At 54.1% G+C, this 21644-nt stretch overlaps 2 protein-coding genes across 3 annotated transcripts in view; one reads left to right on the forward strand and one right to left on the reverse strand.

The window, feature by feature from the left end:
• Nucleotides 1–8010, forward strand: part of ZFYVE27 (zinc finger FYVE-type containing 27) — a 35392-nt gene extending 27382 nt beyond the window's left edge. The window contains exon 13 of one of the 2 annotated variants that reach the window (XM_047701432.1): nucleotides 7754–8010. In XM_047701432.1, coding sequence (XP_047557388.1) covers nucleotides 7754–7920 — 167 coding nt within the window. In that variant the 3' untranslated portion in view covers nucleotides 7921–8010. The remainder of the gene's footprint in view (nucleotides 1–7753) is intronic. The other variant, XM_047701433.1, reaches the window with a different exon arrangement.
• On the reverse strand, nucleotides 1984–7477 carry SFRP5 (secreted frizzled related protein 5). Its single transcript, XM_047701437.1, has 3 exons — nucleotides 6698–7477; nucleotides 4549–4626; nucleotides 1984–3055 (listed from the first exon to the last, which is right to left on the reverse strand). The coding sequence occupies exons 1-3, from the start codon at nucleotides 7218–7220 to the stop codon at nucleotides 2709–2711; spliced, it is 948 nt and encodes a 315-aa protein (XP_047557393.1). The 5' UTR covers nucleotides 7221–7477; the 3' UTR covers nucleotides 1984–2708.
• Nucleotides 8011–21644: the final 13634 nt, after the last annotated feature.

The raw sequence follows: 21644 nt of genomic DNA on the forward strand, positions 1-21644 counted from the left end.
GCTGGGCAGCAGCAGCTGTCTGTTTCCAGACCAGCCAGGAGGGAGTGTGTTGTGGCTGAAGGAAATGAAGGGTGGGCTCAGGCCTTGTGGGGCTTCCCCTCCTTTTGGGGAGGATTCTTCTTGGTCCCAGGAAGAGATTGCTGGGGGGGGGGGTCTGACAGCAGATGTTGGGGACAGAGCTGATGTACAGAGCAGAGCCAGACTCCTGTGTCGGGGGTGGCCGAGGACTGTCTTACGGGGCTTCCCGGGATGGGCGAGGGGAGCCCCTCCCCTGCCTGCTCCATCTCGCTGGCTGCCAGCACCTGACAGAGGTCAGTATTGTGCTCCCGCCAGAAGTAGCTGGAGTCCTGTCTGTTCAGTGGAAAAATAATTCCTGGTCCTGGTTGACCATAGAAGTGTCCATAAATATTTGGTCGGGGTAGGTGGCTGGGAGACAAGGGGCAGATTCAGGGAGCTGTGGGCTGGGCAGGCTTGGGGTGAGGGTGGGTGGCGGTGGCTTCCTCAGAGTTGAGAAACAAGCAGGCCTCTGCTGCTCCCGACCTGTGGCGAGGCCGCCTGACTGCCCAGGGAGGAGACCTGTGGGCAGGCCGTCAGACCCCCTGTTAGCTCGCCCTGACTGCCCAGGGAGGAGACCTGTGGGCAGGCCGTCAGACCCCTGTTAGCTCGCCCTGACTGCCCAGGGAGGAGACCTGTGGGCAGGCCGTCAGACCCCCTGTTAGCTCGCCCTGACTGCCCAGGGAGGAGACCTGTGGGCAGGCCGTCAGACCCCCTGTTAGCTCGCCCTGGCCCCACAGCAGAATGGGGGCCCTTTGGCCTTCCTCGTTTCTCTGTGGCATCGTGCTTCTCCGAGAGCCCCGGAAGCCAAGTCCTCGTAAGAGAACGCAGCTGCGCGGTGTTGGAGGAGCAGGAAGCCCTGCCTGGGCTGGGCAGCTGGACCCTCACTGGTGAGGAAAGCTGCTCTGGGAGCATCCCCAGCCCCCTGCCCTGGATACATCTGCCGTGTCCCTCAGCATCTGCTGAGAGTCTCTTTCCAAAGGCTGGACGTTTGAGTGGCAGGAGCCTTTTGCCTCCATTTTAGGCCTTCTGCCCTCCCTGCCCCATTCAGCTCCAGGCGCAGCACCATCTGCTCCGAGTTGGCTGAAGAAGCCCTCAGTCATCACAGGCACTGCTTCCTGCATGGAGGACCGAGACCCAGCCTGAGGTCACCCCAGCAACCCCCAACCCCCCGCTGCCTCAGCTATTGGCTCATCTAGATTGCGGTCTTCAACCCAGGCTGCATACCACCCCGGGGAGCACCTAGAGATTCAGACTTCTGAGCACCCTCAAGAGATTCCAAGTTGGTTGTTGCAGAGTGGGGTCCCCTATTTGGCAAGAGCTCTCTAGATGATTTGAAGATTTATGTGTTAAAATGCGGATTCAGATACAGTAGGTGTGGGGTGGGGACCGAGCTTTTATGTGTTTTCTCCCTGGCTCCCAGGGGCTCCTGTCCTTCTGGTTCCTGTGGCACAGGTCTACACCGTTATCCCCGCAGGTCAGGACTGGTGCCCAGGGGCAGTCTGAGTGCTGAAGGGGTAGGAGGTGACACCTCTAGGCCCTTGGCTCTTCAGAGTAGTTCCCTGTGGTGCAGCCTTCTTGGGATCTGAGGAGGAGGCAAGGTCATGTTGTGGGACTGTGGGAGCCCTTTGACCATGGGAGAAGGCTGGGGATCTTGGTGTCTCTCTTCCTCTTCAGGAACAGGAGGACGGTCATCTCCATTTGTCACAGTGATGGGGATGAGAAGGGTGATCACTGTGTGCTCTCAGGGGACCTTACGAGAATAGGGGCATTGTTCTTTGGCAAGTATGTCTGTGTGGATGGGCCATGGGCTATGACAAGGAATCTCTTTCTAAAAGTCCCTTCTGAACCTTCCTCTCCCCACCTTTGGGGCCAGCTGACAAAGAAATAACCTAGTCAAAACCAACTTGTTTTTTTTTTTTTTTTTTAATTTAATTAAAAACTTAAAAAAATTAGAAACTGAGCCTTGCCTGCATCAGATCTAGTGCCTGTGGCCTTGCAGCGGTGGCGATAATTTAATCATCATCAGGGTAATGGGGACATGCAGAGGCTGAGGGATGAACCCTAAAAAGCGGCCTCTGGGAGGGAGTCCGGGCTGGGCCTGTCTCCAGTCTAGCAGGGAGGGGATGGGGAAGGTGGGGAGCTGTGGCTGGAGGGCACTGTGACCCTAATGCCTCTCTTTTGGGGGACTATGATGACACGAGTGGGCAGTGGGGGTAGGGAGCTGTCCCACAGATAGCTCAGCCTAGTACTGAGACTTTCCTCTTCAAGGCAAGGCCTCACCACCAGCAGAGGGGAGCTGACACCAGGATCTGCTCAGGAGACTGTCTCCTTGGCCTGCTCAGAGCCCCTCAGAGCTTCCCTCTCGCTCTTCCACTCTTTCTGAAACGCTGGGGTTTCTTCCCAAATGAGAAAGCCCTGCTCCGAAGAGAAGAAGGCCCCAGGGGCCCCAAAACCCCTCAGTTACCGACAGCTCAGGCTCCATGCCCATTCCTTAGGGCCTGTGCTGGTAACGACTGCATGAAACCACTCAGGCAGGGGGTGGGTCAGCCTGGGAATAGGGGTGAGGCTAAGTGGGCAAGAAGGGAGTGTGCCCCCCGGGGTGGGGAGAGGGCAAGGCACAGCTGGCTGGGTGGGGCAGGGAGCAGCGGCCTTCAGTGGGGTTCGGCGGCCCCATAGAAGAAGGGGTAGTAGAGGGAGCAGGGGTAGGAGAACATGAATTTGACTGCAAACTTCATCTCCTTATTCTTCTTGTCCCAGCGGTAGACGGCCATGAGTAGCAGCTGCCCGTCCACCTTGCGGCCCATGATCAGGAAGCTGCCGGCCAGGCTGTCCAGCTGCGGGCAGGGGCAGCTGGCGCCATTCTTCATGTGCAGTACCAGCCGCTTGGTGTCCTTCCGCTTCAGGGGGCCTGGCTTGAGCAGCTTCTTCTTTTTCTGGGCTCCAATCAGCTTCTGGTCCCCATTCTCTATCTTGATCTCCTTGATGCGCATTTTAACCACTGTGTGTGTGCAGAGAGGGTAGACGGAGGGGCAGGGTGAGGACGGATGGGTTCGCTCAGGCTGCTCTCAGGCCCCCAGTGGGTGCCTGTGCCAGAAGTTCCACACCTGGGCCTCGGGGAGGTAGACTTCATGATCCCTGGGCTGACTTCCAGATGGGATTTCTGGCTGTGTGTGTGTGTGTGTGTGTGTGTGTGTGTGTGTGTGTGTGTGTATGTAGCCGTGGTGGGTGGGCTGGTAAATGTTTGACAGCTGGCCCTGGGGAGGGGTCCTGCTCTGTAGCACTGGCTGGTTTCCATGAGGTCCGTGCCCTGCCACTGGGGCCCACCGCATCATGGGGTGCTGGATTGAGCAGCGTGCACACGACCAGCTCTTGCTGGTGTGAACACACCACTGTGACCTTTGTGAGACTGTATGGTACGGGTGGGAGTGTGGTGTCTGGGGCTGTGTGTTTGATATTGGACAGTATGTCTGTGGTGTGTCTGCAGGGTAGGGGTGGGGGACGGGGAGATGCTTGAGGGCAAGAGGATGGTCGGGGTGACCATCCAGGGTACACACGGTGGCTGTAGAGAGCCTAACACAGTTAGGGGTTGGGAGTCTGGAACTTGGGCAGGTCACTTAGGCTCATCTCCCACTTCTTCACGCCCCTGGACCCCCATCTCTGTGAGCAGCCAGGGAGATGCCCGAGAATGACTCTGTTCACCCGGGGAAGGAAACTGTTGTAAAATCTCTTTCAGTCTTTCTCTTTCTTTTCTTAACCACTCTCTTGTTCTCTCTTGGGCACACACACACACACACACACACACACACACACACACACACACACACTCACCCCTTGCAATAGGAGTATTCTCTTTCCAAATGGACTAATGACCTAGAAGACTGTAAGGATTTCATTGCTATCTCTTTTTTACAGACAGGGAGGCTAAGACACAAAACAGCAGCCAACTTGGCAAAGGCCACATGCCGGGTCGTGTGGTCCTGACTAGACTTGGCTCACTGTCCCAGGAACGGAGAGGCTCCAGGATGAAGGCGTGGGACAAGTGACCACGGTTCCCCTGGCCAGAGGTGCATCGGGTACCATGCAGAGGCGCCCAGGGGCGAGGGTGCTTCACTTCTATCCTGGGGCCCAGCTCTTTCCCTGCTGCTCCCAGCCATCTCCAGGCTTAGCTTGCTTTTCCTAAAGAGAATCCAGCCCTGGAGGGCCCTCTGTGGGCAGGTCAAGGGAGGGCTGCAGGAGCCTTGGCCAGGGGGGGTTTTGGGGCCCATGGGCCATGGCCTTGAGGGGCTTCTGAAGCTTCTGGGATGACCTACAAAATGAGGTGCATTTCTTCGGCCAGACGGTTCATGGTCTTGATCAGATTCTAAAAGGGACCCAGGATGCAAAAACTGTTAGTATTCACTATGATGGTTATGGACATGGGTGTTCGTGTGTGGGTGCATGTGTCAAGGAGGAAAAGAATCAGGGCAGTGGGCACATGGGCTCCACACTCACCAAAATCGCTGGAACACATCTGCTCCATGAGGCCGTCGGCACTGTGCTCCATCTCACACTGGGCACAGATCTTGGTCACTGAAGAGAGAAGCAGGGGTGGTGTCGAGGGAGGCTGATGAGGGGATTGGAGCCCAAAAGCCATTTGCCACGTGAGGAGCCACCGCCCCCTGCCAAGCCTCCACTCTCATCAGGAAATGGGACCATGGTAAGGGTGCTCACTGGGTAGTTGTGAGGTTCAAAAGAGACAAGGTTGCTGGGGGACAAAACTGCCCCCGTGGGCACAATTGCTCTGTGACCCTAGCACCTGCCACCACAATGTGCATTGTCTTCTAAACTTTGTTTCATTTAATCCTCAGCCTCTGAAGTATTCCTATTAAAGAAAAGAAAACTGAGGTCCAGAGTGGGTACCCAAGTCTGCAATACTCTTGCGAACTGAGCTTATAACTCAGGATGGGGGTTGTCTACAGGGTCTTCCTAGGGACACAGAGTCTGGGCAGGAGGGGAGACAAGTGACACTGGCAGGACAGGGACTGTGGTAAACTGAGGAGCATCACCCTCTAAGGTGGGCACCTTAGCATTGCCAGGACTTCTGGGGTCTCAAAGGAAGCCCAAGCTCTTAATTTTTATATGAAATAGTTTCAGTTTTATTGTGGGCCATACAAACCCTTCAGGCTGCCTCTGGTCTCAGGCCCACATGGCACCTGCTCTCTGTCCTATGTCTCTGCCTCCAACTGGCTGCCCCATCACAGGGGAAGGCAGGCTTCAGAGAGGGCAGGGCCTGGTAGGATTCTGAGCCTGAGCCCAGGACTTCCCTGTCTTCCAGGCTGTTAATGCATGGCTTCCAAGGAAACCAGAAAAGGAACCACACCGGGATCCCTGTAGGGACTGCACTATCCCTGCTTGAGCTGGCTCGCTCTCCCCTGCTTCCTGGTCCCATTTCCAACCCAAGAATAGGGGTTTTCCCGTCTCTCAACACTCCCCCGTGATAGGACCCCTACCCAACTGTGACTCTCAGGAGGGACATGGGGGTGTAGGACCAAGGGCTATGTGGATGGAGTTAGCCCTGGCGGCGGAGGAAGGGGGATAGGGTGTGGTGGAGTTCAGTTGCCTTTTCTTGCATCAAATAAGAAGATGGGAAAGCAGTACTACCCCTTAGGGGAGTCCCAGCATCAAGGGCTCCTTAGGCTCTCGAGTCAACTGCCCAGTCTTCTGTCTTCTGCTCAGTGCCACTGCTGGTTCTCCTGTCTGCTGCCCAACCCAGCCTTACTCTGCTTGCAAGGAGTTTGGGGGTGGGAGGTGCACAGTGAAGGGAGACTGAGACCAGGGAGGAATTAGGGGTAATTAGGGACTTGGGGTGGGTGGGAGGTGGCACTTAGGAGCTCACAATTTTTGGAACCTGAGCTCACTTCCTATATTACTTATGGAAAAACTGAGGCTCAAAGTTTAGGCAACTCCTGGGGGCTCCTTGTTAGTGGCAGAGTCTGGCAATCTGCTCTTTCTTCTGCACTGAGCTTTACCCCAAGGTCTCCTAGCCTGGGGGATTAGGGAAGAGAGTGGGAGAATTTAGGGTTCCCAGGCATGGAAAATGGTGTGTGTGGGGGTGGGTATAGCAGGGAAATGCGCTTACCCCACAGTTTTCCCCCATATCCTTTCCCTCAGCCCTCAACATGAGGAGGGGTTGGTGAGTCTTGTTTTGGTGCCTTGGGGTCCAGAGCTGTGTTGGAGGTGGATGGGCCTGGGCATTGTTTAGCGACTCTAGGCATTCTTAGGCTGAGAGAGGCCATAAGACATTTATGGGGACGCCTCTGGATAGGGGGACAGCATTGTGGCTACGCAGGGATTCCAGCGTCTTTGGAAGGTGAGCGTTGGGAGGGATGCCGGGGGCGTATTCAGGAACGGAATCGGAATGGGGAGAACCAGTGAGCATGGCCAGAGCTGTGGGGAGGCACTACCCTGGGAGTCTGAGAAGGCTGCAAGACTGGTGGGGTCGGGGGGGGGGGGGTGCAGGGGCGGAGGTGCAATTCCTGGGGCATGCAGGGCTGAGAGAAGGCCGTGTGTGTGTGTGTGTGTGTAAGGGGGTGGCCCCTCCGAGGGACTCGCGGGCGCCCGGGGCCGTCGGAGCGCGCGGGGGCGGTGGTGGCGGCGCTACCTGGAGGCGCGGTGGCAGGCAGGTGTCCGAACTGCATAGTGATGCAGAGGTCGTTGTCCAGGGGAAACTTGTGGCAGTGCAGCATCTCGGGCCAGGGGAAGCCGTAGGCCTCCATGAGTGGCGCGCAGCCGGCGCGCACCGCCTCGCACAGCGAGCGGCACGGGTAGATGGGCCGGTCGAGGCAGACGGGCGCGAAGAGAGAGCAGAGGAAGACTTGCGTGTCCGAGTGGCAGCGCTTGGCCAGCAGCGGCAGCCAGCTGCTCGCCTGCTGCTTCACCTCGGCCAGGCTCTCGTGCTCCAACAGGTTGGGCAGCCGCATGCGCTTGTAGCCCACGGTGTGGCAGAGCGGGAGGTCGGCGGGGATGTCGAGGCACTGCGGTGGTTTGGAGTACGAGCGCCCGTGCAGCGGCTCCGCCTGCCAGCCGTAGTAGTCGTACTCCTGGGCGCGCGCCGGCGCTGCGTGCAGCGCCCCCAGCAGCAGCGCCAGGGCGGCCGCCCGCGCGCCCCTTGCCGCCGCCCGCATGGTGCGCGGCGTCCCCAGATGCCCCGGAGTGCACCCGCCGCCTCGCCGCTCCCCTGCAGCCGCTGCCACCGCCGAGGTGGCCCGAGTGGTGGCAGCCTTCGCTCCCGCTCCCGGGCGCACCGAGTGATCCTGGCACCTCCCACCTCGGGGCTCCGGCCCCGACCTCACCGCGCGCCCCAGCCAATCTCCGGCCGCCCGGCCCCCGGCCCAGGCCGGGAGGCGAGGTGGAGCCCCCACGGCCCCTCCCGCCGGCTCTCGCGAGTCCCGCCCCGCGCGGGCTCCTGCGCCCCTCTCCCGCGCACCGACCTCCTACCAGCGCGGGGCTCGCCTTGCTCGGGTCCGGGGGGCTCCCTCACCTCCCTGGGCATTTCCTCGCGGATCGCGTTCTCCATCCTTCCTCCTTATCTCCCTCCGCCACAGCCTCTCCTGTTCCTTTTCTCACTCACTTCCCTTGCTTATCTGCCCGGCTCGGCCTTTCCCCCTCCGCTCTGCTTTCTCTTCCCTGACACCTCGGTTCTCCCTTCTCCTGGCAGGAGGCTCCCGGCTGCCCACACCCTCCTGTTCCAGGAGGGCAGTTCTTCACCCGACCGCCCTCAAGCCTGTGTTTGAGCTCCTGCCTGGTGCCGGGCACTGTGCTGCTGGCTGCCGGGGAATGAGAGATGGATCTGACCCAGGACCCCCACCTCCAGGGACACTGTAGCCTAGTGGGGGCCAAGGTAATCGTAACTGCCATTCAGTGAGCTCTAGGTGCCGCGGACACTGCGCAGCCCTTCACAGCCTTATCGCCGACTATTTCTAGTGATAGCTAATACTTCGTGGGTACTTAGAGTGTCTGTTCGAAGCACATTGCATAAGTTACCCCATTTAATTCTCACAGTAATGCTCTAATAAGGCGAGTGGGTACTGTTATTATCTTCACTTTGCAGATAAAGGTAACCAGGCAAAGAAAAGTGAAGTGAGGATAGGGGCCAGGACTTGACCCCTGGTGGTCTGCTTCAAGAGTCAGAACCCGGGTAACACCGGGAAGTCTGGATTCTGAATCTGTAGTCTGGCTGGCTTTGAGGGCCTTCAGGTGATGTCACTGGCCCTTAGTCACACAGCTAAGGGGTGAGAGAGTCAGGATTTGAATCCAGGTTTGGGCTCCAAACACCAGGGCTTAACTACATTGCCAGAAGATAAATTCCAGCCCAGGCCATGAAAGGCTGTGGAAGGAGGAAGGAATTGAGGCTATCCAGGGAGGCACTGGAGAGGAGGTATTCAGGAACCCCATGTTCGGGGTCTTTTCCTCCTGTCTGGGGCTGCCTTCCGTTGGCTTTCCTGTGGGAGGAGCTTTGGAGGAATACTTGAGGGTAGGGGAGCTTCTTGTTGAGAGCCCAACCTGAGACCTGACCTCCCCAGTCTTTGGTGGGGGGGTCCTCTGGGAAGACATCTTGCAGGAGGGCTTGGGGCACTCTGGGAGCTGGGTCTGCCCCCACTCCACTTCTACTGTTACAACTCCTACCCCCTATCCTCCTGAATGTTTCCAAGGCTCCTGCCTTCCATGGATCTATCCTTGCAGTGGTAACGGAGGGAGGTGAGGGGGCACTCTTCTTAATATTCAGCAGACACACACGAAGCACCTACTGTGTGCAGGTGTGGAGGTGTGATGTATACATCACAGGTAGGGATCCAGAAATGCAGAAGTCTGCTTCATCTGCTCTAGCGTGAGAAAAAGACAAAAGGCAGGGCAGAGGACACAGAAGGACATCCAGCAGACAGAGCCCAGGGTGGGTTCAGGCAAAAGAGCATGAAGAGGTTCTTTGGATGACCTGCTAGAAGATAAAGACCCCTCCCTGTCGGCGCAGGCAGCAGAGTATAGTGATGGTACAAGAGCCTGGACTTTGCAGACCAGGTTGAAGTCCGAGTGCATATTTCCTGAGTGACCTTGGGTAAGTACTTAGCTATTCTGACCATCCATTTGCTCAACAGTTATTGTGGGGGCAAACAAAATGATTCATGGAAAGAAAGCCCCCCCTCACAGTGCCAGCACACAGTAGGCACCTAGGAATGGAAGATCTCCAAGGGATGTATGCCTTGGGAGTGAAAATGTGATGTGTGTTCTGCAGGCTTCCTGGGATACCTTGGCCCTGGCTGTGGTTTGGGACCCTGAGCAGTAATTCTGTTCCCTGTGCTCCAGCTGACTCTTATCCCTGCTTCAGGCTTGGCAGGGCTTCTGCGGGGGAACATGTGGTTTTGGGCACTGGCAGGGGGTGTTGGCGCTCCCCAGGTGACGGGCAAGGTGATGGCTCCCTAGGCAGCTGGTGCACCTCTGCTGGTCTTGGCGGCGCAGTGCTTGGCCCGGACAGCAGGAGGCATTGTTCCTGCTGCTGGTGAGGTAAGAACCGCACAGGGGAAGAGCCAGGTGAGTTGTACCTGGCAGCTCTGGGGACTCCTAAGGGCAGGGGTGCCAGTCTGGAAGCTGTGGGGAAAAGGAGGCTGGGCCGTCTTTGTCTGACAACTCCCTGACACGGTGAGATGTCAGGGAAGGCCTTCATGGGAATGCGGCCCAGGTGGGAGCTGTGCCATGGGGCACTCATTTGGGAAGATCTCCCGCTGCGGCCGAGCCAGAGCCAGTGGGTGACCTTGGCTCTGCACTCTGATGTGATGCCTCTTCCTGACGAGGCTGTTCCAGGGCCTGGGCAGCTGTGTGGAGCACCTGGCAAGCTGGGCATCTCTCCATCGTGGGGCTTCTGCAGTCTGTCCAGGTGCACATTGCCCCCAGGTGATGGAAGGGACAGTCTGTTAAAAAAAAAGTGTATTTGTGGTTTGTTGTGAGCAAAGTTTTACATAGATACTTCTTAGGTCAACCTTGCTAATCATGTAATCCAGTCCTACATTTTTCTGCCTTTTTATTGCCTGCTTTAGTGATTCTCCAGATGTGGTCAGGGTTCTCCAGAAGGTCCCCAAGTCCTTTTCCGGGAGTCTACAAGGACACAATTGTATGTGATTCAAAGATTCACTCTAAGTACAAGATAGATCAATGGATCTTAAGGTAACAGAGTAAGAAAAGTTTATGGGTACAGATTCAGGTTCTACGTTACAACCAACATTTAAGGAATGGCCACATGGCAATTTTTTAGTAGTATCAAAGAAGAATATCTACAGTGTTTGAAAAGGCTATTAAAACATTATTCTCTTTTGCAGCTACATTTCCGTGTGAGGCCAAATTTTCTTCATATACTGCCACCAAACAACATGCAACGACAGAGCGAGTGCAGAAGGAGGTATGAAATGCTGAGTCTAGTAAGCCAGATGTGAAAGAGATTTGCAAAAATAAAGACAATGCCACTCTTTCCACTATTTTTTTGTTTTGTGAAATATACTTATTTTTCACAGAATTTGTTATTTCTCTTCACATATAAATGGTTTATTTTTGTTACTTTGTTACTTATTTTTGTTACTTTCGTTCAGTTTTAATTTTAAACATGCTCAGTGTAAAAACACCTAAAGGAGGGGCGCCTGGGTGGCTCAGTGGGTTGAGTATCTGCCTTCGGCTTGGGTCGTGATCCCGGGGTCCTGGGATCGAGCCCCGCATTGGGCTCTCTGCTCAGCAGGGAGCCTGCTTCTTCCTCTCTCTCTGCCTGCCTCTCTGCCTACTTGTGATCTCTCTGTCAAGTAAATAAATTAAAAAACAAACAAACAAACACCTAAATGAGGGGCGCCTGGGTGGCTCAGTGGGTTAAAGCCTCTGCCTTCGGCTTAGGTCATGATTCCAGGGTCCTGGGATCAAGCCCCACACCAGGCTCTCTGCTCAGTGGGGAGCCTGCTTCCCTTCCTCTCTCTCTCTGCCTGCCTCTCTGCCTACTTGTGATCTCTGTCAAATAAATAAATAAAATCTTTAAAAAAAAAAAAACCACCTAAATGAAAGGTCTGTAATTTAATCTAAAAACTTCAACCTTTTTTAAAAAAAAGGTTTTATTTATTTATTTCACAGAGAGAGAGAGAGAGGCAGTGAGAGAGTTAATACAAACAGGGGTACTAGGAGAGGGAGAAGCAGGCTTCCTACTGAGCAGGGAGCCCAATGCGGGGCTGGATCCCAGGATCCTCGAATCATGACCTGAGCTGAAGGCAGACACTTAGTGACTGAGCCACCTAGATGCCCCAAAACCTCACTCATTTTTAAGAGTGTAAAGGGTTCCTGAGATCAGAAAGTTTAAGAACTGCTGGTTTACTTATTGTGTTCATTTCTTTTCTTTCTTTCTTTTTTTTTTTTTAAAGTAATCCCTACACCCAGCATGGGGCTGAAACTCAGAACCTCGAGATCAAGAGTCACATACTTCACCGACTGAGCCAGCCAGGTGCCCCTAGTCTATTCATTTCCGATAGAGGTGTATAAAATCTACTTTGATTGTGGGTTTACTATTTTTTCCTTTTTTTGAATCAGTTTTGCTCTATATACTCTGAAGCTATGTTGTTACGAGCATAAGGGTTCATGACCATTATCTGTTCTGGTTGGATTATAATTTCTATCTGTATGAAATAGCTTTCTTCGTTCCTTTTAATGCTTTGTCTTGGGAATAATCATTCCATGCATGAACATTAAACTAGAGCCTGCTGCGGGCCAGGCATATGCATGAAATAGTCTTGGTTCCCATCCCTGTGGAGGACATGGACACACAAAGGCAAGGTAGTGTGGCAGGAAGAGTCTGGGCTTTGCGTCAGACTGACTGGTGGCGAATCCTGGCCACTTGCTAGCTGTGCATCCTTGGACATATGTCTGTTGAACTTTGACCCTTGTTTTCTTCATGTGTAGACTGAGGTGAAGAACCTTTTTTTACTGGGTGTTAGTTAAGACTTACGGAAGCAAGGGAAGAGAGGAGCACCAAGCAGAGCACCCGGCATATGGGAGCATTGTGATTAGCATGAGGGGGAGATCCGCCCCATTCATGCCTCCCAAGGCCCCACTGGGAGGGGCAGTGCATGGCAGTGGGGAGTGTACCAAGCTTGAACTCAGAAGATCTCAGTTGTGTGTTTTCAACTTAATAGCAAGTCCTCCCAGCCGCACATGCTCAGTGTCAGTGTCCTTATTGGTGAGATGGGGAGGACCACCTCTGCCTCACATTTTCCAGGGGGCCATCCTGAGGAGCAAATGAAATAAGGAAGAAGGAGGAGGTAGAGATGATGACAGGGGTGAGGCTGACTTTGTTGCCTGCCCAAGGTGGGGCCTCTTCCATCCCAGCCTGTGAGCAAGGTCCACCAGCCCAGGTTCACCTGCCTCCCAGGAGGGCTGTGATGCCCAAGGTGATGAGACAGAATCTTGTCCTTATTTCAGAGTCTTCGGGAATTATCTGCCTTTTACGATCTCAGTGCTCCCCCTTGGGATACCTGTCTTCACAGCAGGGGCTCCTGAGTGCTCAGCAAAAAGTCCAGCCTGAGTGGCCTGTGTAATTAGGAGAACTCACAGAGTTAGCAGGGCCCCATTGCTATTGCCCTTCAACGTCCCCCATCCCGACCATTGTCTGTAAGAGGAAACTAGAACTTGGACTTCCTGACTCTCAGTCTAGTCCTCTTACTACAGCACTGTTTCGCTTTCCATCATTTAGGTTTGTTGATTGTAAAGTCAGCATCTGTCCCAGAGGTCCCCAGCCCCACAGAGCCTTCCTGCTGCGCAGACTGTGCTCTGGGAAGCAGTTTGGGGGGGCATGTTTCAAGGATCTCTGAGTACCCTGGTAGCCATGGGGTCCTACTCATAGAGAGGCTGGAGCTGGGCTCACTGTCATTGAATTAAGTGGCCAGGGAGGCAAGTCACGGTCCTCCCTTCTATGACCCTGGACACTGGCAGGCACACTTACTGGATATCATCGGTGAGTCTCACTGGAACCAAAGCAGAGGCAAGCTTGTCTTGGACTGGGGCATGTCTTAGCTTAAGGAAGCCTATCTGAAGTTCAACAGGAGGGGTGTGGGTGGGCCCTGCTGGTATTCTCTGGCCAGGGCTGGGGGTGTAGAGGAGGCTTTTGCCCTGGGTCCCCAGCATACCTGGGGCCCCCAGGGTCTGGCTAGTAGGCAACCACAGCTAGAAGCATATCAGAGAGGCAGCTAAATGTTTTGGCTAAGGCCAAGAACTCTGAAGTAGGACTGAATTCTAATTTCAGCAATGCTACTTGACCTTGGGCAGGTTATTGAACCTCTCTGTGCTTCAGCTTTCTCATCTGTAAAATGAGGATAATAACGGTAGTTCCTTTTAGGATTATTTAGAGGATTAGAGTTCATTTAACAATTGCTTATGGCAGTGCAGACAGGAAAAGCTATCTACACACAGTTGCTAGTTAATACTATTGAGCACTGGCTGACCATGGTCTTTAGACACTTACCAAATTCCATTGCTCTTTGCTCCTAAGTTTCTCTTAAATCCACCTGTGCTCTCCCTCCTCCCACTTGTCCTTCCTCACGGCTCAGGGCTGCTCTTTGGTCTCATTGTTTTCTGCTCTGCAGGAGGAAACCGGTCACTTCACACTGCTGACCTGTTAGGCTCTCCCTTCAGCTCTGGTTCCTCAGATGCTCTGATGGCTTGTAGTGTCAAGTTCTTCCCAAGACTCTGGAAGGCTAGACCTCTTCACTGGGCTTGCTCGTGGAACCTGAACTCCCCTTTGTGGCCTCCTCATATTGGTCATCATGGCATTGGGTCTATTGTCTTAATTTCTGGCATCCCTGTAGACAGAGAGCTCCACAAGGGCAAGAAGAGCTCCATTTCTCTTGCTCCTAGCACACTGCCAGGCACATAGCAGGTGCTCAATAAATGTTGTATGAATGAATGACTGAATGGGTAGATGACTGTTTGGTGGGAGGAAGTGTCAGAAGAAAGGAGACTTTGGAGCGAGCCAGGTTCAAGCTGGAGCTAGCTTCCGCTAACCTTTTTTGGTCTCTGTTGGAATTCTTGGGAGGCCCAAGGAAGATCAGGAGGGTTATAGGGTGACTGTGAGGAGAGGTGGGGACCAAGGGAAGTCCAGTTGTGGAGTATTTCATGCTAGTTCAGGGATTGCGGATGAGGGACAAGCCCCGTAGGCTCATGTTGACTTCTCTCCTTCTTTCCCTCCCCTCTCTCCAATATGTGTTTAGGGCATCCTAGGTGCCCGGCATCATGCTCTGTGCTTTCCTTTCATGATCTCAATAGCACTGTGAGGTAGGTATTACCCCCATTTAAGAGGAGAAAACTGAGACCCAGAGAGGTTCTGTAACTTACCTATAATCACACAGCTACGAACCAGAGCCAGAACTTGGGAGTTCTCTCTGTGGCTTGTGGATTCCTGCCTGCACGTGAGAAGTGGCTAGGGGTTCCATCCTACTGAGCCCTGACCCCAACTGTCTTGCAGAAAAGGAGGGCCCTAGGGCCAGAGACTTCCATGGGACTCAAGTGACTGAGGCTGCCAGCAGGTTTGACCCTGGTTGGCCAGGCCACTGCCCCCGAGGGAGCTCAAGATCTAGAGGGGCAGCTATGCAACGCACAAGTACACGAACACTAGCGCAACATCCTGGTGGGGAGGTAGAGAGGTGCCCCCAAAGCCTCATCTTTGTGGAAAGGAGAATGAGCACTGGACACAGAGTCAAAGGTACCTCGTATTATGCTTTGCCTCCACCACCTGTGGGCTGTGGGAACGCGGGTCAGACACAGTTCCTTTAGTTTTAGTTTTTAGTTTAGTTTTAGCTTTAGTTTTTCTGTTGGCAAAGCAGGCACTTTCTCCTGCAGACTTGTGGGGGGAGATTAAATGAGAAATACCTGAAGATGCTTAAAAGTGCTACCGCCTAAGTGTTTGGAGTTTTGTGTCATCACGGGGTGTGGGGGGGGCGGGCACGGCACATGCGCACGGCCTCCACTCTCCCAGCCCAGCTACGGCTGTATGGGCCCTTAGGACCCCAGATTTCTGAGACGTTTCCATTGAAAGCTATTCGCTATTCCGGTGGTTCCTGACCACCCGGGTGTGTGAAGGCACTAATAAAGGTTCATAAACTATTCTCCATGTTTCCCCAAATCAACACAGAACGGTTCATTTGCCTGTAAATAAAACAACAGATTTCTTTGCTTTTGGCTGGAATTACATGCTCTCAGGATGGAACTCCTTCTCTCATGCTGAACAGGAGTAGATTGGCAGTCCATGCATCTTTGATTACTTTGGAAAACAGAGGCTGGGTGAGGGAAATGAGTGGCCTGGCAAGGGGAACTGTAGGTCAGAGAGGCCCCGGGGGCCTTTGTGCTCAGGGTCTAGGGGAGGAAGTCAGGAAGCCCCCAGGAGGTGCTGGAGGGCAGGACAGCAGAGGGGAAACCCAGGGCATAGTGGTAGGAGTGGGGGCCAGCTGTTGGGGAACCCTGGGCAAACAATGGCCTCATTAAGGAGAGGGTGCTGGTGGGGAGGAGCCCAGCAGGGCCAGGGAATCTCCAGTCCCCTACCCTAGCCAATGGAGCAATTGTCTTCTGCTGGGAGGGAGCTGGGGCCTGGGCCTGGGAACTGCTGGGTGCTTGCCCTGAGGGCCATTGAGGTGGTCTCAGCTCTTTTCCTGGGCTCAGAATGGCTCTTCTGTGCTGAGGGTTCAGGCCACAGTAGGGGCTACCTGGTCCTTGTTCTTCCAGCTGGCGGGTTAGGGTGTCGGGGTTCATACAAGGCTCTCTGAAAAGGGGTCCCTACTTGCCTCCTCCCCACCTCTGGGAACCTGAGGTCCTGGCGAGGTTGGTCTCAAGCTACTATTTGTGGTTTTCCTCTTCTCCAGTTGCCTGTCGCACTGTGGCCTTGGCTGGTTGCTTGACTTCTCAGGGTCCAGTTGTTTCAGCTATAAAGCTGGGGAGCATTGGGCTAGAAATTCTCAGTTGCATGGATAGCTGGCCCCGTCCTGCCTGTGTAGGGTGGTCAGGGAGCCTGGGGCTGACGCTGGCATTTATTGGCAGGGGCCAGGGATGCCTAAGTCCAGCCCAGCCCTGCATGACCAAGAGTCGTCCTGTCCCAAAGGCTGAGAGAGAGACCCTGTGGAGAAGCGCTCATAAATCAGTGCTTTTCACCACTGGTGTTTTTAAAGTAAGGCGATCCTGTTTTCAAATGATGTGGCTTGTGGGAACCCCGCAGATAAAACAGATGAGAGGGGGCAAGTGTGGTTAGGACTGGGACTGGGCCCAGAGCCCAACCCAGGGGGCATTCCCAGAGCCCGCAGTGCCCCCGTCCAGCGTGAACTTCCCCCGGGGTTCATGCCGCTGGCTGGGCCTGACTCCACTACTCTGGGTGTTCTGACTGGTGGGCATCTGTTCCTGTCCGTGCCCTGTACCTGGTGTTAGACCTCACCGCTGCGTATGCCCCATGGTGGTTCCGTTTTTGTTGGATTGTTAGAGGTGCAATGGGCCGACGAGGTTTGGGGTTACCTGTGAATTGTCCTGGCCTCCTTGGGCTCCCTGCACTGGGCTGGCCGCCGTGGGCCATCGCAGGACACACCCGACAGTCAGGGGAGGAGAGAGGTTCCCACATTTGGATTGCTGCTGGGTCACCTGCAGATTCTAGTTGAACACATGTCACCCCAGGTGGTTCTGAGGCAGTGGCCTGGGGACCAAGATGAGAAACGCTGGCCTTGGCGGGGACCTTGCCTGGTTCCCTCCTCCACCCCTCCCCCGGCTGCTTGTCGCCACTCTCCAAGGCTCATGGGCCTCCTTGAGGCTGAAATGAAAACAACTCTCCCTTCAAGAGGCTCCTTACAACCTGCTTCCTATGCCTGGGGGTCAGCTTAGGTAGGTACTTGTCCCTCTCACCTTCCCCAGCCCCCAGCTGATTAACACCCATGTTAGCAGACATTGTGCATCCCAGGCTGGGCCGGGCAGGAGTGCTTTATCATCTCATTTAAACCTCTCAGCAATGCCAACAGGCAGATGTTCTTATCACTGCTGTTTACAGATGAGAAATCAAAGGTGATTGAGGAACTTGCCTGAGGTCACACAGCTGGGAATCTTCCAGAGGGATGGGACTCCACTACACACATTTGCATACCGACTCGGCAGCCAGTCTGTCCCTCCGTCTGGGATTTCATAATCCCGCTTCAGTGAGTCTGGCACAGTGCTGCTCTTAGTATTATTATCAGCAGGGACTTGGTCTAAAGACTTTCCAGAGGTTTGCACTTCCTGGGAGGTCCTCATGAGGACAGTGGCTGAGAGCCGCCGGTGTCCCGGCAGGATAATTCTCCTTTACCAGGTTTGGGAGTCGCATCTGATATCTTGCTTCATCCTTACAGCGACTGAAGGAGGTCTGTGTGATCAGTCCCCATTTTACAGAGGAGGAAATTGAGGCTCAGAGAGCTGAGTAATGATGTCCGGGTCACTCAGGCAGTACAGTGACGAATGGAACCCAGAAGAGCTCTGACTCCCCCCGACATTCCGTGTTTTCTGCTGCCCCACGGGTCTGGATTGTGCCAAGGTCAGGAACATTTCTAGGCCTTTTTAGCCTGAGGTGTGCTCCTCCCTGGCTCCCCACCCAGCCACCCCAAGGACTCTAAAGATAGCTCAGGGTCCACGAGAGACAGGGGTCTGTGCCCTCTTGACCGGGTTCTGTGGCCAGGCAGCTTGGGGTCAGGGAAAGGTGCATTCTTTCCCTCCACTCACATTACCTACCCAGCCTCTGGCTTCCTGGAATTTTTGTGAAAATTCCAAATCACTTGGCAATAAGTCAGTCCTCTTCCCCACAGTTTTTGCAAACAGGAACTAAACACCCTTCACCTTCCAGATTGCACCCTTTCATACCCTTTCCCATTTGAGTCTGTGCCAGCGCCCGTTCAGGACAAAGCAGATGGGAGGGGAAACCAAGTCTGGTATGTGAGCAGGACAGCCAGATGGTAGGGACTTGAGTCGTCACTTCTGGGCCCAGCTCTGAGGGAGGCAGAGAGGGCCCCAGACCTGATGCCTGTAGACCCTAGACCAAATCCCTGTCCCATCACTTCCTGTGCAACGTCAGGCTTGGACATCCCCTCACTGGGTTTCCCCATCTCTTAATGGAAAATAATGATGCCATCCTGGTGAGAGGGTCAGAGAAGGTAATGTACGTGAAGAAGTCTTATCACTATTATTATTTGATTACTTGGAGATCAGGGTTTTTTTGTTTTTATTTATTTTTATTTTTTTAAAGATTTTATTTATTTATTTGACAGACAGAGATCACAAGTAGGCAGAGAGGCAGGCAGAGAGAGAGGAGGAAGCAGGCTCCCTGTTGAGCAGGGAGCCCGATGCCGGGCTTGATCCTAGGACCCTGGGATCATGACCTGAGCCGAAGGCAGAGGCTTTAACCCACTGAGCCACCCAGGTGCCCCTAGAATCACATTTGTTTAAAAACCTGCAGTGGTGGAAATTTGTTCTATCTGTGCTCTTTAGTCTGGTAGCCACTGGCTGCGTGTCGCTCCTGGGCACTGGAGATGTGGCTTGTGCTACCAAGGAACTGAATTTTTAAGTTAATTGAACATTTTTAGCTAGATGAAATTCACATAAGATACAATCAGCCATTTATTGATGTGAACAGTTCAGGGGCAGATAGCACATTCACAGCGTACGGCAGCCACCGCTTCTAGTTCTAGGATATTTTCATCACTCTGTCCACGGGAAGTACCCGTGCCCCCTGCCTGCAGCCCCTGGAAGCCAGCCAGCCCCTCTCTGTCCCTATGGATTTGGCGACTCTGGGCATTGCATGTAAATGAAATCATACAGCACGTGACCTTTCACGCCAGCTTCTCTCGCTTGATCAGACAGATTGTTTTCATGGTGCATCCGTGTTGCAGCGTGTGTCAGTGCTGCAGTCCTTTCTAATAATCCTTTCCGGATCATTAATTTTAGTTAATTTCAATTTAAATAGTCTCGTGGGGCTGGTGGCTACTGTACTGGACAGCCAGGAACTTCTCGAGTCCTGCCGGGCAAGTGATGAGACAGAACCTGCAGGTGTTTGCTGGTCCCTGAGGGGACCCTGGGGGAGAGTAGAAGGAGCTAGGAGGATGAAGAGGCAGGAACACGTGCCCCAGGGTCCCCAGAGGAGCTCAAAGCTGTGGCCAATGACCAACATGCTCTGTGAACTCATTCCATCCTCGCAGCACCCTTGACCTTGACATAGCTCTGTCTTTCCATCATTCCCATTTCATGGAGGGGAAGACAGAGGTTCAGAGTGATTAAGTCACTTGCTCAAGTTCACACGGCTGCTAAGTGGGAAGAGATGGGTCTATGAACCCAGGTCTGCTCCCTTCCTAGGCCCAGATCTTCACCACAAGGCTGTCCGGTCTTTTTACCCTGATCCTGGGAGCTGCCCAGATGAAGGCAGATCTGGGACCCCAGCTGCACCCACATAGCTGGAGGCAGGGTTTTCTAGCACCATCCTCTGTCAGCCTTTTTGAGCTGAGAACTGCCTCATTGAGAGTCAGGAAGGGGTGGCTGATGGGACACATCAGAACAAGATGAGGGAGTAGGCTCCATCAATTCCCCATTGTTCATCCATGAGTAACCTGGCCTGTCGGGGCTCCCAGTACCCTCTTTGGGCCCCCCACTATTAATTGATCTGGGAAAGAGACTCTGTTAATTGCAGACCCAGAGTAAACAGTGCTGGGATAAATGGGGCTGATAGCAGATAGCTTTCCTTGGCTGTGCTGCCCTTTGCCCTTTGGGAAGGGACACTGGGAAGAGGCAGAGAATCAGGGGAAAGGAGTGGTCCTAGGAATGTCTTTGGAGTGGGGGAGGTAAGACTGGCTGTGGGGCCCCAGAGAGTTAATCTGTATGCCCTTCTGGAAATAAAGTCCTCTGCTGGGCTCCTTATTTGCTGTACCCAGTAAAGCAGTGGGGTTTGGGGTCCAGTGAGACTCTGACATCCATCTTTCTTCATCCTACCCCTCATCCCTCCATCCATCCATCCCTCTGTCCATCTATCCATCATCTCTTCGTGCCTCTCTTACAGCATCCTTCCTTCCTTCCTTTCCTATATTTGTCCACTCTTCCCTTTTATTCAGCTGCTTTTCTTTCCTCCTCCCCTTCCATTCATCCATTTTCCCCTTATCCTATCTACTCATCTGAAAGTCCATCCCCCCCTCACTCACCCCTCCCCTCCCAGCCCTCACTCATCTTCATATCCCTCCTCCCTGCTACAGAGCGACCACGTGCTCCTTGAGAAAGCTAGGGAAGAGGTCGGTGGGAGTCCCCTGAGCCATGGGATTCTGGGTCCAGGCCCCAGTTAACTGCCTGACTTCAGATGTGCTGGCCACTGGCTCAAGGTTAGATTGGAGTCTCTCCATTCCTCGGGGAGAAGAGAACCTTGTTCTTTCAGCCTCGGGGCCACATGATTGATTACCCAAGGCGGGCACTTGGGGAGCGCTAACAATCACACCTAGGCAGTGGAGTAAGATGGGCACAGCAGAAGATCAGCCGTAGCCTGGCAGTCTGTGACTCAGGAGGCCTTCTTCTCCCAGAGCACAGCCTAGATTTGGGGATTGGTTCTGGGAGCAGCCACATGCATCAACTTGAACCCTGTGGTCAGAGTATGGTGTCTCACCCTCTCTGGGAACCCAAAGCCCACACTCCAACAGGAAATGGAACCATCCCAACAGCTTTCCAGAAGTTTCATCCTAGCCCAGCTGTGGGGAGGCCCAGAGATCATGACATCATGTTCACAAAGAAATTGAGGCTGAGTGGGAAGGGGTTTTCTAAAGCTTTATAGCTAGATAAATAAATCCCTAAACCCGCTGTCAGGTCACTCAATAAAATACTATCAGACCTGCAACCCTGTTTCTAAACCCCAAATTTAGGCCTATTTTATAGATGGTGCATCTGAAGCTGGAGTGGGAGGTCACTTCCTAGTTAGTGCATGGACTGGTGGGTGGTTGAGACTTTGGCTAGCCAAGTGGGGCAGGTCAGCCCCAGAGTAGGCACAGGCCCAAGAACTCCCAGAGCTGACACTAGCCCCAAGTAACAGTGGTTACCATTTCCTGAGCTCCTATTACACGTTAGGCGCAGTCTCGAGTGGTTTACACATTCTGCAGTGACTCAGTTCAAGTAGGAGAGCAAGATGGCAGCTGGAGAACAGACCCCTCAGTGCCCTCTCCTCCCGCTCCCCGCCCTCCTGCGGACCTCTCAGGTTGATCTGAGGGGCAGAATGTGTCCTCCTGGGGCCCGGCCACTACCCAGTAATCCCTAACTGCGGCAGCTGGGAGATAAGATAGCACCAGCTCATTAATCAAGGCAGCCCGGCAGGGAGGGCGGGGGTGGGGTGAGACAACACCGCCTCACAGGTAGAGATAAGCCCCCTCCTCCTGGCTCCCTCAGGGGCTGGGACAACGGAGGATGCTGGGAAGTTTGGCCTCTGGTTCCAGCCCTGGGTGTCTGGGTGGGTGGATGGGGCCCACAGCGGGACACTGGGACAGGTGACGCTGAGAAAGGCAACCCCTGTGTGCAGGCCGTGAGAG

Source organism: Lutra lutra, chromosome 14 (genome assembly GCF_902655055.1).
Source record: "Lutra lutra chromosome 14, mLutLut1.2, whole genome shotgun sequence".
Taxonomy (NCBI): Eukaryota; Metazoa; Chordata; class Mammalia; order Carnivora; family Mustelidae; genus Lutra; species Lutra lutra.

Coding starts and splice junctions, on each gene's coding strand:
- SFRP5 (XM_047701437.1), bottom strand. CDS start 7,220: ATGCGGGCGGCGGCAAGGGGCGCGCGGGCGGCCGCCCTGGCGCTGCTG. Junction 4,627..6,697: donor GCCTGCCACCGCGCCTCCAG/GTAGCGCCGCCA, acceptor TTCTCTCTTCAG/TGACCAAGATCTGTGCCCAG. Junction 3,056..4,548: donor GATGTGTTCCAGCGATTTTG/GTGAGTGTGGAG, acceptor GCACACACACAG/TGGTTAAAATGCGCATCAAG.